Source organism: Perognathus longimembris, chromosome 17 (assembly GCF_023159225.1).
Source record: "Perognathus longimembris pacificus isolate PPM17 chromosome 17, ASM2315922v1, whole genome shotgun sequence".
In the NCBI taxonomy this organism is placed as follows: Eukaryota; Metazoa; Chordata; class Mammalia; order Rodentia; family Heteromyidae; genus Perognathus; species Perognathus longimembris.
In genome coordinates this window covers 45592269-45605384 of record NC_063177.1, presented here as the reverse complement: position 1 = coordinate 45605384, position 13116 = coordinate 45592269, and the positions used below count along the sequence as shown (strand labels likewise).

The 13116-nt window shown below is 40.7% G+C and overlaps 1 protein-coding gene across 6 annotated transcripts in view; it reads right to left on the bottom strand.

Moving 5' to 3' along the window:
- The window catches only part of Helz (helicase with zinc finger), a 146815-nt gene that overhangs the window by 92243 nt on the left and 41456 nt on the right, over nt 1–13116 (bottom strand). For 4 of the 6 annotated variants that reach the window (XM_048366932.1, XM_048366935.1, XM_048366933.1 and 1 more), the window contains 3 exons: nt 6101–6225; nt 5936–5992; nt 352–403 (listed from right to left, as the gene is read on the bottom strand). In XM_048366932.1, the coding sequence (XP_048222889.1) occupies nt 352–403; nt 5936–5992; nt 6101–6225 (234 nt within the window). Of the gene's footprint in view, nt 1–351; nt 404–5935; nt 5993–6100; nt 6303–6520; nt 6648–13116 lie in introns of those variants that run through there. The other 2 variants (XM_048366936.1, XM_048366937.1) reach the window with 2 other exon arrangements.

Here is a 13116-nt window from a genome sequence, read left to right as displayed (position 1 = left end):
CATGAAAATTTCCAAAAAGTAATAATTATATTAGCCTGGAGGTGGAAGGAGGGGAGGGAAAGTCCTCTCTCTGGATTGCTAAGAAATATCTTAAATTAAGTTCTACACAGAGGCAAGAAGATGAACCCAATTGATCTTTTGGAGTTACCTCCTACCTCCATTACTCTATTATTCTTTGAAAAAGTGACAGGAAGAAAAATTGTTCTTATCCACTTACTTCTTCAAATTAAACTTTCATATTCCTTCCTCTTGCATATACTATATAATGCAGTAAATTTCTTCCCAGTAATCAATAAAAAAGCAAAGCCTAGCATCACAGCTATCAGAAGTGACTCAAAATTTGTTACTTACCCTCATCTAATTCTTCCACGTGATATCCAGAAAGGACATTACTAGTTGCTGTCTGCAATTTTTCAAATAAAAGTCATGTAAGACACTTAAGTAACAACTTGATAGTGAACTAAACTTGAATATTTTCAACATTAAAAATATAGAGTATGGTCAGGCGCTGGTGGCTAATGCCTGTAATCCCAGGTATTCAGGAAGATGACATTGGAGGATTGCAAAGCTAATCATGGGCAGAAGAAGTCTGAGACTCTAATCTCCAATTAACCACCAAAAAAAGTCATAAGTGGAGCTGTGGTTCCAGTGGTAAAATGCTAGCCTTGAGCAAAACAGCTCAAGGACAGCACCTGAGGAGAAGCTCTAGGGCCAGTACCCCCTCCCCCCACAAAAAAAGCCTAAAAATATGGAGTTTGAATACTTAGGTCTTCTCCAAGGAAAGTGACAGAAATCCTCCTCTATACCAAAAGCAACCTGGCAGCAAAAGAGAAAACTAAGTGCTAATAAACCCCATATCAGGTTGCTTCTTCCATCATTCACTCCACTTCCTAATACCTACAGAAGGACCAAGGAAGGAGCTGCTTTTTCTCCTGCAACTAATGATGCACTACCATCTCAGGACCCAGGCGCACTCTATATCAAGTCCTTCTCCATCTCAGATGACCCCTTCTTCCACAATGGAATACAAGGCTGAAGAGCCACTCGTTCCAACTCCCTTAGAAAAACACCCACACATAGCAGTTTCTTACAATTATGCAGCAGTTAACATGTGAGATCACTGCAGCTATGTATATATTTATGTCAATGGTATGCAATGGGCCTTTCTGAATCCTCACACTTCTAGGGAATGTGGCACATCATGGGTAAGTCAGAAAACAGCAGAAAGGTACATGGAATGGATGGACAATGGGCACCTGGCACCTAAGTATTTCAAATACACTGTAACAAAATTCATCAACTTTACCTCAATCCTAACCATCCTCTATTGCTCTTTATCTCAAGTTAATGGATTCTTCCCCAAAGAGAAACAGCCTAATTTTAAAGGCCATTGTGGGCTCTTCTATCCTGAGTTTTCTGTACATTTGCTCAAGCTGGTCTAGACTATCTCTCATATCTGTCTCATAATGTCCGATACCACTGCTGTAGCACTTTTGCCATACTGTCCTATACCAAGTCCCTTCTGGGTCTTTGCCTACCTATCTCCTTCCTTTAACAGTGCTTCCCCATGTTTTACTTGCAGTATTCCTCTCTCTCCATGCTTGTATTTCTATTACTGCATGTACTAAATGACAATAGGATGCCCTATGAGTGTGTCAGATACATGCACGTATGAATAAGGTGCTTTTTAGGCTCAACTCCCAGAGCTTTAAACAGCACAGATGCCAGCAAATGTTAAAAGTAATCAGGAGGAAACTGTCCCACGATGAAATCTGGAATTTTATGTATCATAGAAATAGTCATAAATGTCATAGGTGTATCTAAAATAATACAACCACTAGCTTCTTTTTTTTTTTTGCCAGTCCTGGAGCCTGAACTGGGCCTGTTAACTGTTCCTGAGCTACTTTTGAGGGCTGAGAATATGGCCTAGTGGTAAAGTGCTTGCCTCGCATACATGAAGGCCTGGGTTCAATTTCTCAGCACCACATATATAGAAAAAGCTAGAAGTGGCGCTGTGGCTCAAGTGGTCAAGTGCTAGCCTTGAGCAAAAAGAAGCCAGGGACAGTGCTCAGGCCCTGAGTTCAAGCCCCAGGACTAGCAAAAAAGAAAAAAAAATGTCTGAGTTTCTTTTTTTTTGGCCAGTCCTGGGCCTTGGACTCCAGGCCTGAGCACTGTCCCTGGCTTCTTCCCGCTCAAGGCTAGCACTCCGCCACTTGAGCCACAGCGCCGCTTCTGGCCGTTTTCTGTATATGTGGTGCTGGGGAATCGAACCTAGGGCCTCGTGTATCCGAGGCAGGCACTCTTGCCACTAGGCTATATCCCCAGCCCCTGAGTTTCTTTTGATCAAGGCTAGAACTCTACTACTTGAGCCACAGCGCCACTTCTGGCCTTTTGTGTTTTGTGGACTGAGGAATCAAACCCAGGGCTTCATGCATGCTATGCAAGCACTCTAGGCAAGCACTCTACCACTAGGCCACATTCCCAGCCAGCATTTTTAAGTTGAGTAAGCTGGACTTTCTAGGTTCAAGTGGAACTGAGTCACTATTACCCTGTTTCTACAGGACACTGTCGCCATAAAGCTGCTTACTACAAAGCTTTTTAAGATAACTCACACTTTTATAAATTAAGGGGTTGAATAAACTAACAAGTAAGTCAGGAGTAATCCCATTACATACATTCTGTTCACTGAAAAGATTCATTAATAGATCACTTCAGGCCAGGTACCAGTGGCATATACCTATATCCTAGCTACTCAGGAGGCAGAGATCTAAGGACTGGAGTTCAAAGCCAGCCAGGGCAGGAAAGCCCATGAGATTCTTATCTCCAATTAACCACCAAAAAAGCTGGAAGTAGGGGCTGGGAATATGGCCTAGTGGCAAGAGTGCTAGCCTCGTACACATGAGGCCCTGGGTTCGATTCCTCAGCACCACATATACAGAAAATGGCCAGAAGTGGTGGTGTGTCTCAAGTGGCAAAGTGCTAGCCTTGAGCAAAAAAGAAGCCAGGGACAGTGCTCAGGCCCTGAGTCCAAGCCCCAGGACTGGCCAAAAAAAAAAAAAAAAAATGCTGGAAGTAGAACACTGGCTCAGGTGGTAGACTAGTAGCCTTGAGCAGAGAAAAAAGGAAAAGCTCAAGGTCGGCACCCAGGCCCTGAGTTCAAAGAACACACACACACACACACACACACACACACACACACACACACACACACACACACACACGAGAGAGAGAGAACATGCACACACTACTATTTTTTCTTTTTTGAATCAGCCTTCAGTTCTAAGTCTTTATTCTCATTCACAAGCATTTACAAGTTAAATCCAGTTCAATCCAATCTTTAAATTATACATTGGTGCTAGTCTTAAAATGTATTGTTTGTTACTAAAGAACATTACTTTGCTTAAACAGAAAAGAAATTACAAATAGAATTTAAGGGCTGGAGATGTAGCTCAGCGATTGCCTCATATGCATGAAACCCATGGTTCAATCCCTAATGGGGGGCGGGGGGGGGGGGGGGTTGGAGGAGGAGGACAATAAAGAATAGTCATTTCTTCTCACTGTATAATCAGAAACTAGTCAAATGAGATTAGGGTCCTTACATATGAGATGACTATAAATATCAAAAAGTAATAATTTTAAATACTTGCATGATACCAGATAGAAAGCTGATAATCCAGTTAAGGAAATAAAAAGGTAAAGGCAAAAATCTTGACAAACTAAAAGGTTATTTTATGTTCTAAAAGATGCAAACATTTATATATTTAAAAGACCACAAGAAATGAAATGTCTTTGAAGCTAATAAGGGCTTACTAATTCTTGGTTGATTCACAATAAAGTAACAGAAGACAAAGAAAATAATATTTTATTTAAACATTATGTAATTTGTAACATTGTTTGCTGACTATTGTTATAAGATTTGAATAGGAAAAGTATCCACTGTAGGTCACAGTTGATGCTCAGGTGTCTGCACACACCCTCCCATCTGGACCACACTCTATTTCACTCTCCATTAAACCAGCATTTTCTCAATCTCAGCATTTAGACTATCTTGATCCCTGGCCACCAGATCCATTGATTTTCTAATAGAAAAGCTTATTTATTTCTAGAATGTGAATTGCATCTAAGATTGTTTAAAGAATCTATCTTCTCCTCAAGACCATAACCTCCTAGATAGTAAAAACCTCAGGCGTCTTGTTCAATGCTGGATCCCCAGTACTAAGTACAGGGTATGTAAGTAACAGATGCTTGATTCTTGAAAATATGACAAACCAATCAGTTCACATGGGCTTCCTTTGTGATAGAAACTGAAATAATAGCTAAATGAAAATATTTTTAAAAAATAAAATATTTTAAAAATAAAATCATCTATTTTTTTTTTCCTTTTGGCAGGTTGTAGGGCTTGAATTCTGGGCCTGGGAGCTGTCTCTGAGCTCTTCAGCGTTTTCTGATGGTTTACTAGCGATAAGAGTCTCAAGGACTTTCCTGCTCAGGCTGGCTTTGAACAGGATCCTCAGATCTCAGCCTCCTGAGTAGCTAGGATTGCAGGCATAAACCACTGGCACCCAGATAAAAAATAATCTTATATGCTTAAATGAAGTATAAAAGGGAGTCCAAAAGTTATGTACCTGTTACAAGATACTATTGTCCCTTGTCTCCCATAAGTCCTCCAAGTCTTTCACATTTTATCAACCATTTATTTACTTTTTTTTTTTTTTTTGGCCAGTCCTGGGCCTTGGACTCCGGGCCTGAGCACTGTCCCTGGCTTCTTCCCGCTCAAGGCTAGCACTCTGCCACTTGAGCCACAGCGCCGCTTCTGGCCGTTTTCTGTATATGTGGTGCTGGGGAATCGAACCTAGGGCCTCGTGTATCCGAGGCAGGCACTCTTGCCTCTAGGCTATATCCCCAGCCCCATTTATTTACTTTGATAACTCATTTGCATGTTCTAAACATATACCCTAAAAGTAATCCATAAGCCAGACTTCTGGTTGCTTAAAAAGACTTGCAAATATCCTGTTTTGTATTTTTTCAGAACCTCTTCTTTTTTCCTGGTCATGTGGCTTGAACTCAGGGCCTGGGAGCAAAGGCTGAGCTTTTCTGCTTAAGGCTAGTGCTCTACCACTTTGAGCCATAATTCCACTTCCAGTTTTCTGATGATTAACTGCAGATAAGAGGTTCACAGACTTTCCTGCCCAGGCTAACCTTGAACTGTGATCCCCATATCACAGCCTCCTGAGTAGCTAGGATCACAGGCTTGAGCCACCAGTAGCCAGCAGAACCACATTCTTTTTTTTTTTTTTTTTTTTTGGCTAGCCCTGGGGCTTGGACTCAGGGCCTGAGCACTGTCCCTGGCTTCTTTTTTGCTCAAGGCTAGCACTCTGCCACTTGAGCCACAGCGCCACTTCTGGCCATTTTCTGTATATGTGGTGCTGGGGAATCGACCCAGGGCCTCATGTATATGAGGCAGTCACTCTTGCCACTTGGCCATATCCCCAGCCCCGGGAGAACCACATTCTTAATGACAGCATTTTCATACTGCCAAAAATAGCTAAAAAAATAAAATTTCTCAAATATCTTTTGCATTTTCCATCTTGGGTCTAGAAATAACTAGTAAAAAGTAGGAACATAACCTGGGAGGCTAGGGTACAAAGGACATGAAACAAGAAGTAATGTGTTTCATTTGGTATGGTTTGCTTGGTGGTACGGGGGACTGAACTTTGAACATGCTCAGCAAGTGCTTTACCACTTGGGCTGCCCCAAGCTAGAAGAAGCTACGTTCTGAGATTAAACCAAACTGGGTTAATAAGGAAAGTGAGACCGTCTCACATCCCCCTTTGTTACTTTGCAATGATGGCACAGTGACTTTCCAAATTTTCACATATAATGCTCATCAGCCAGATAACTTAAGACTCTTCAAAGAGATCTCTGAGAGACATACCTCTGTTTCTGTGAGAAGTGTTTTTAGTCTTGTCAAATCTTTTGTTACCATCCCATTCTGAAATAGGAAAGAACATAGAAAAATAAGTCAGTATATGATTTTTTTACTGTGGCAATTCCTTAGGAATCTGCTTTCATACATTCAAACCCAAGCTCACTAACATACCAACGATTCTCCCGTCAGTGATTTGGCAAGGATGGAGGAAACAGGCTGGAGCTTCCCTTTCAGCTGCATGCAGCACAGCATTGCCCGGAAGGCACTCTCTCCCTTGGCCAGTCCTTCTCCCAGCACTACCAAGAGAAAACAGGTATCATTAACCATTCAGCTTTCAATCATACTTATCCTGATTACAATGTTAACACTTTACCTTTTTTTTTTTTTTTTGGCCAGTCCTGGGGCTTGGACTCAGTGCCTGAGCACTGTCCCTGGCTTCTTTCTGCTCAAGGCTAGCACTCTGCCACTTGAGCCACAGCGCCACTTCTGGCTGTTTTCTAGATATGTGGTGCTGGAGAATTGAACCCAGGGCTTCATGTATACGAGGCGCGCTCTCTTGCCACTAGGCCATATTCCCAGGCCACACTTTACTTTGTATATGCAGAGAGAGTAACTCCAAGCCAGGCATAGGTGGCTCACACCTATAATACTAGCTACCTACTCAAGAAGCTAACATCTGAGGATCATGGCTTGAAACCCAAATAGAAATGTCTGTGATACTCTTTATCTCTACCAAAAACCTGGAAACAGAGCTGTGACACAAGTGGTATAACACTAGCCTTGACCATAAAAGTTCAGTGACAGTTCATAGGCCCTGAATTCAAGCACCACAACCCGCACCAAAAAAAAAAAAACACTTGCCATGCCTGGTAGTGTTTATCTGTTCAAAACTTAAGGTTTATTAGTTGGCCACATTCACAAGATTTCTGTGCCATTAAAATGAATAACAGAAATGGCAAACCTCTATATTTTATATTCTTAATCAATTACAAGTTAGCCATTATTAAAACTACCAAGACTAAGAATCTAATTGTCCAATAGCCATAAAAATTACTACTCCAAATTGTTTGCAAGTCTTTGTACATGTGACATAATCACAAAAATCATTTCTAACAATAAATAGAATGTGCTCCTTGGTATACCAAGTCATTTGAAATTATTTCTCACAGCAGTTAATGACAATGTATATCCTTCTCTTTAGGAGAAAAATGTAAGATTCTATTGAATTCAGCCTAGGATCCCATTTTGAGTTTATATATGCATTAGATATCTTTGCAAGAAAATCCTTCACTGACAGAAAATACTTTGGGGGCTGGGAATGTGGCTTAGTGGTACAGTGCTTGCCTACCATGCATGAAGCCCTGGGTTCAATTCCTCAGAACCACATAAACAAACAAACAATAAAAGCCCTAAGTGGCACTGTGGCTCAAGTAGTAGAGTGCTAGCCTTGAGCAAAAGGAGCTCAGGGACAGTGCCCAGTACCTGAGTTCAAGCCCCAGGACTAGCAAAAAAAAAAAAAAAGAAAAGAAAAGAAAAAAATATGTATTTTAGAAGTTGAACTTTATTTCAAATCATTTCCAAGGTATGCTACCTAAAAAGTCCACTGGATCCATCCATTCATGATGTTTTTATTTGGGTTAAAATGAATATCTCCTCTCATTGTTCTTAATCATACAAGTTTCTAATCATATAATTACTTTTTTTTTTTTTTTGCCAGTCCTGGGCCTTGGACTCAGGGCCTGAGCACTGTCCCTGGCTTCCTTTTGCTCAAGGCCAGCACTCTGCCACTTGAGCCACAGCGCCACTTCTGGCCATTTTCTGTATATGTGGTGCTTGGGAATCGAACCCAGGGCCTCATGTATACGAGGGAAGCTCTCTTGCCACTAGGCCATATCCCCAGCCCCTATAATTACTATTTTATTAAATAAAATCCTATCTCAAAGTTTACCAAAATCACATGCTCAACTAAACAGTTATTTATGCTCTTCTCCAACTTGTATCCATATATATATGCACGATTTTTAATGATTATAACTGACATAAATGAGTTTGTATTACTTGTTCTCAGCATATTCAGTATTTTCTATGTTATTAGTGCTTACATGTATCATATTACTCATGCTCCACCAAGCAGGTATATAAATTTAATTATTCCCTTGGTCCAGAAAGCATAGTGGTAGAGTGTTTGCCTAACACTCATGAAGCCCTGGGTTCAATTCCTCAACACTACCTAAACCCACAAAGCCCGAGGTAGCACTGTGGCTCAAGTGGTGGAGCACTAGTCTTGAGGAAAAGAAGCTCAGGGACAGTGCCCAGTCCCTGAATTCAAGCCCCAGGACTAGCAAAAAATAAAAATACCCCTCCAAACCTAGTACTGAGAAAGCTAAAGCACGAAGACTATGAATCTGATGCCAGCATGGATAAATCTTTTTGAGTCAAAGGACTAAATAAAAGTTAAAGTACTTCTATTTAAGATAGTTAAGTTTGAGCCAATCTACTGTTTCCCTATATTCCTGTTACAGATAGATCACCCTTCTAATTAGCTGTCACTAGACTATTCGAGTGACTTATTTCAATAAAATGTTAAGTATGTCTGCCAGCTCCACAAAATTCCATTGTCTTCCTCATGTCTTACTATTCCTAAGACTACTGAAATTACCTCAGTCAGGTCACTTTCTCCCCATGGCTATCAGGGAAAAAACATGGATAAATTTCTCTAGGGATGAAAGAGGAAAGTACAAGGCTTTGTAGCTACAGGGCAGTCATACTGAGGTCTGGATCACTTACATTTGCTAAGTTTGTTCCTCCCTTGTCACTGCAAGTGACAACAGTGACCTCATGAGGTTGTAATGAATGAAGATTAACTGTGCCAATTATGTGAAGCATCCATCAGCCTTCTATCTGGATCAGTAAACATTCCCTCCATGTTACTTTCCCGTTCTAGAAGTTTTCAGGCAGAATTAAGAATTTAGGAAATAACCTATTTCCTTTCTTAGTAATTGGGATATTATGAAACTAGTTGTTGGGCTGGGAATATGTCCTAGTGGTAAAGTGCTCATCTTGTATACATGAAGCCCTCGGTTCGATTCCTCAGCACCACAGATACAGAAAAAGCCAGAAGTGACGCTGTGGCTCAAGTGGCAGAGTGCTAACCTTGAGCAAAAAGAAGCCAGGGACAGTGCTCAGGCCCTGAGTCCAAGCCCCAGGACCGGAAAAAAAGAAACAAGAAACTAGTTGTTAAGAACTAAATGTTCGGGGGAATAAAGAAGTCCAAGAACATTTCTACCCTGAAGATTCTGTCATGCTTAAAGACACTTTAATCTCGCCATAGATTGCTGGTTTTGCACAAGCATGTGCTGACTCTTATCTGGCAAAGGTTCATCCATCACTGGAGTGTCTGAAATGTCTCAAAATACATCACAACTTCACTTCCTTTTCCTATCTTTCTTTTTAGGCAAGCAGCAGTACCTGTGTACTTTCAAGTGGTTGCTTTAGATGCAAGTATTTTTACATTTTGAGTGACCTCATCTAAAGAAGTACAAGAAAGAAAAATTTCAGGAATTTTAGGTAAAAAGTTCTTCTGGCCAGGAACTGGTGGCTCACACCTGTAATCCTAGCTACTTAGGAAGCTGAGACCTGAGGATTGCAGTTTGAAGCCAGCCCAGGCAGAAAAGTATGACACTCTCATCTCCAATTAATTACTCAAGAAATGTGGCTCAAGTGGTAGAGTGTTGGTCTTAAGCAAAAGAAGCTCAGGGACAGCACCCAAGCCCTGAGTTGAAAAAAAAAAAGTTCTGCTAAATCTTTACCAGCTATTCAACAGATAATGGACTGATATCCAAAATAAAGGACTTGAGAAACTAAACTGCAAAGAACCATCTGAAGACAGAAAGAGAATTCTCAAGAAGAAATAAAAAGTTAACAGACACATGGTTTATTCAACATCCTTAGTCATAAAGGAAATATAGAACAAAACCACAATAAGATTTCACTTCACTCCAGTCAAAATGGGAATCATCATAAATAATAAATGCTAGCAAGAATGTGGAGGAAAAGGAACCTTCCTATACTGTCAGTGGGAAAGTAAAGTAGTACAATAACTATGGAAATCAGTATGGAGGTCCTCAAAAGACTAAACATAGAACTGACCGATGTTGCCACCATACCACTAGGCATGTACTTGAAGGAATGTAATAAATCAGTACACGGGAAAGACACTTGAGCATCTGTTACACGAATATTTCATAGTCGTAGAGAAACCAAAATCATGTCATTTGCAGGAAAATGGATGAAACCAGAGAACATCATATTTGCTAAATAAAATAAACTCAAACTATAAGATACTATGTTTTTTTTTTTCTTTTTTTGTTTTTTTTTTTTTTTTTGGCCAGTCCTGGGCCTTGGACTCAGGGCCTGAGCACTGTCCCTGGCTTCTTCCCGCTCAAGGCTAGCACTCTGCCACTTGAGCCACAGCGCCGCTTCTGGCCGTTTTCTGTATATGTGGTGCTGGGGAATCGAACCTAGGGCCTCGTGTATCCGAGGCAGGCACTCTTGCCACTAGGCTATATCCCCAGCCCAAGATACTATGTTTTTATGCATATGTGGAAGCTAGACCTAAAAGGCACACATTTGTATATATACCTGTATACATTAGATAGATACTTATAGGTAGAGATGTATAGACAAACACAAAATTTTGTAAAACTAACTAAAGGACTACTTAAAGAAAGGGCAGAGGGAAGAGCAAAACAAAGACAGGTAATGATTTTGATATAACTATACAACTATATAAAAAAAACAATGAAAGCATTTTTTTTTTTTTGGCCAGTCCCGGTGCTTGAACTCAGGGCCTGAGAACTGTCCCTGGCTTCTTCCCGCTCAAGGCTAGCACTCTGCCACTTGAGCCACAGCGCCGCTTCTGGCCGTTTTCTGCATATGTGGTGCTGGGGAATTGAACCTAGGGCCTCGTGTATCCGAGGCAGGCACTCTTGCCACTAGGCTATATCCCCAGCCCCAATGAAAGCATTTTTAACTCAATAAAAGCTGTTGATCAACAGGAAGTTAGGGGGTACTAGCAAAAGAGGGTTAGTCTATCAAAGGTAAAAGACAATGAATATGGTCAAAATAGACTATCAGCTTGTATGAAAGCAGAACAATGAAACCTTGTTGAAATTGTATTAAGAAGGGCAAGGAGGGGTCAGGGAAAGGGATGGGGAAGACTGATTGGACTACATTGTATACTTGGGTGGAAATGTTATACTGAAATTCCCCTTTGAATAGCTAATGGTATACTAAGAAATAAAAACTCCTGCTATTATATCATGTAACTAAAGTAAATTACAAAACTGCCAGTCTAGTCCCTTATTATCTTTGGTTTTTTTCTTTGTTTGTTTGAGGCCAGTGCTGAGGCTTGGGACTTAGCCTGAGCACTGTCCCTGGCTTCTAGCACTCTACCACTAGGCCACATTCCCAGCCCCCCTTAGTATCTTGAAAAAGTTTGAGCTGGGATATGGCCTAATGGTAGAGTGCCTGCCTCGTATACCTGAGGCCCTGGGTTCGAGTCCTCAGCACCACATATATAGAAAAGGCCAGAAGTGACACTGTGGCTCACGAGGCAGAGTGCTAGCCTTGAGCAAAAAGAAGCCAGGGACAGTGCTCAGGCCCTTAGTCCCAAGCCCCAGGACTGACAAAAATAATAATAATAAATAAATATTTGGGGCTGGGAATATGGCCTATTGGCAAGAGTGCTTGCCTCATATACATGAAACCCTGGGTTCGAGTCCTCAGCACCACATATATAGAAAAGGCCAGAAGTGGCGCTGTGGCTCAAGTGGCAGAGTGCTAGCCTTGAACAAAAGGAAGCCAGGGACAGTGCTCAGGCCCTGAGTCTAAGCCCCAGGACTGGCAAAAAAAAAAAAAGAAAGAAAAAGAAAAAGTTTGAAAGATGGCCTAGTGGATGGCCTGGTGACTTACTAAACTTGTCACAGCTGTAATAAACCTGCCAAAAGAAGTTACATTAAAGACATTATCTAACCTTGAGCAATTGTGGAAAAGCTAAAATTCCTTGCATATAAATTCTCTTCCTGCCAAGTATCTGTTAAATTGCTAGGAGCACATATACTGAACCAGTCCTTTGTGTCAAGTGGGGAGGGGGGAGGAAGAGGGCACTCTTACATCTCAGCTGCACTATTCATTCCAGTACTTACCCCTTTCATTCTTAATTTGAGAACATTTCTAACACTTGAAACAGATTTTACTTGAAATGCTTTAGACAGAAACTACATATTAAAGGACCATCAGATTTAAATGTTTAAACAAAATTAGTCATGGTTAGAGTTTAATAGTCTTTGGGGATTTACGAGGAAAGAATTTAACAATTAAAATGCAAGTCCCTTTGCCTATAAAGAATTATCTGCAGTGACAAAGGTAATCCTAAACATAGATAAGAATAAATACTGGAAATACTGAAATACTAGTTGAAAATACAACTATTTTTTTCATAACGTGACCATATTAGGTTTTTTAAATCAAATCCTTCATTATTTCCAACTAGCTAATGAATAGCTTACTCTAATCAAAAACAATTTTCCAAGAATACTCAAAAGAAGCCAAGCATTGGTGGCTTACACCTATAATCCTAGATACTCAGGAGGCTAGGATCTGAAGATGGAAGCTCAAAGCCAGCCCAGCCAGGAAAGTCTGTGAGACTTATCTCCAACTAAGCACCAGAAAACTAGAAATGCCACTGTAGCTCAAAGCGATAGAGGGCTAGTCTTGAGCAAAAGAGCTCAGGGACAAAGCCCAGTCCCTGAGTTCAAGCCCCAAGTCCAACCAAAAAGGCTAAACAAAACCTCAAAAAGTATTTTTCAAACTAGAAGGTGGTTTGAAACTTTCAAAGTTCCTAAAAACTAAATATAGAACTTCCCTATAGCCCACCCAGACTATGTTTGGGCATTTCCAAGCATATTACAAGTCAAGATATGGTAAAGACACTTGCACATCCTTGCTTATTCCTGTACTATTCACAATGACCAAGTTATAGTAACAGCCCAGATGCCGTACAACAAATGTGTGGATCAATAAAATGTGATATACATACACAAATGAATACACAATTCACCCATCAGAAGAATAAGATTATGTCATTTGCAGGGAAACAGATGGACTGAGAACAAATCATGCTATAT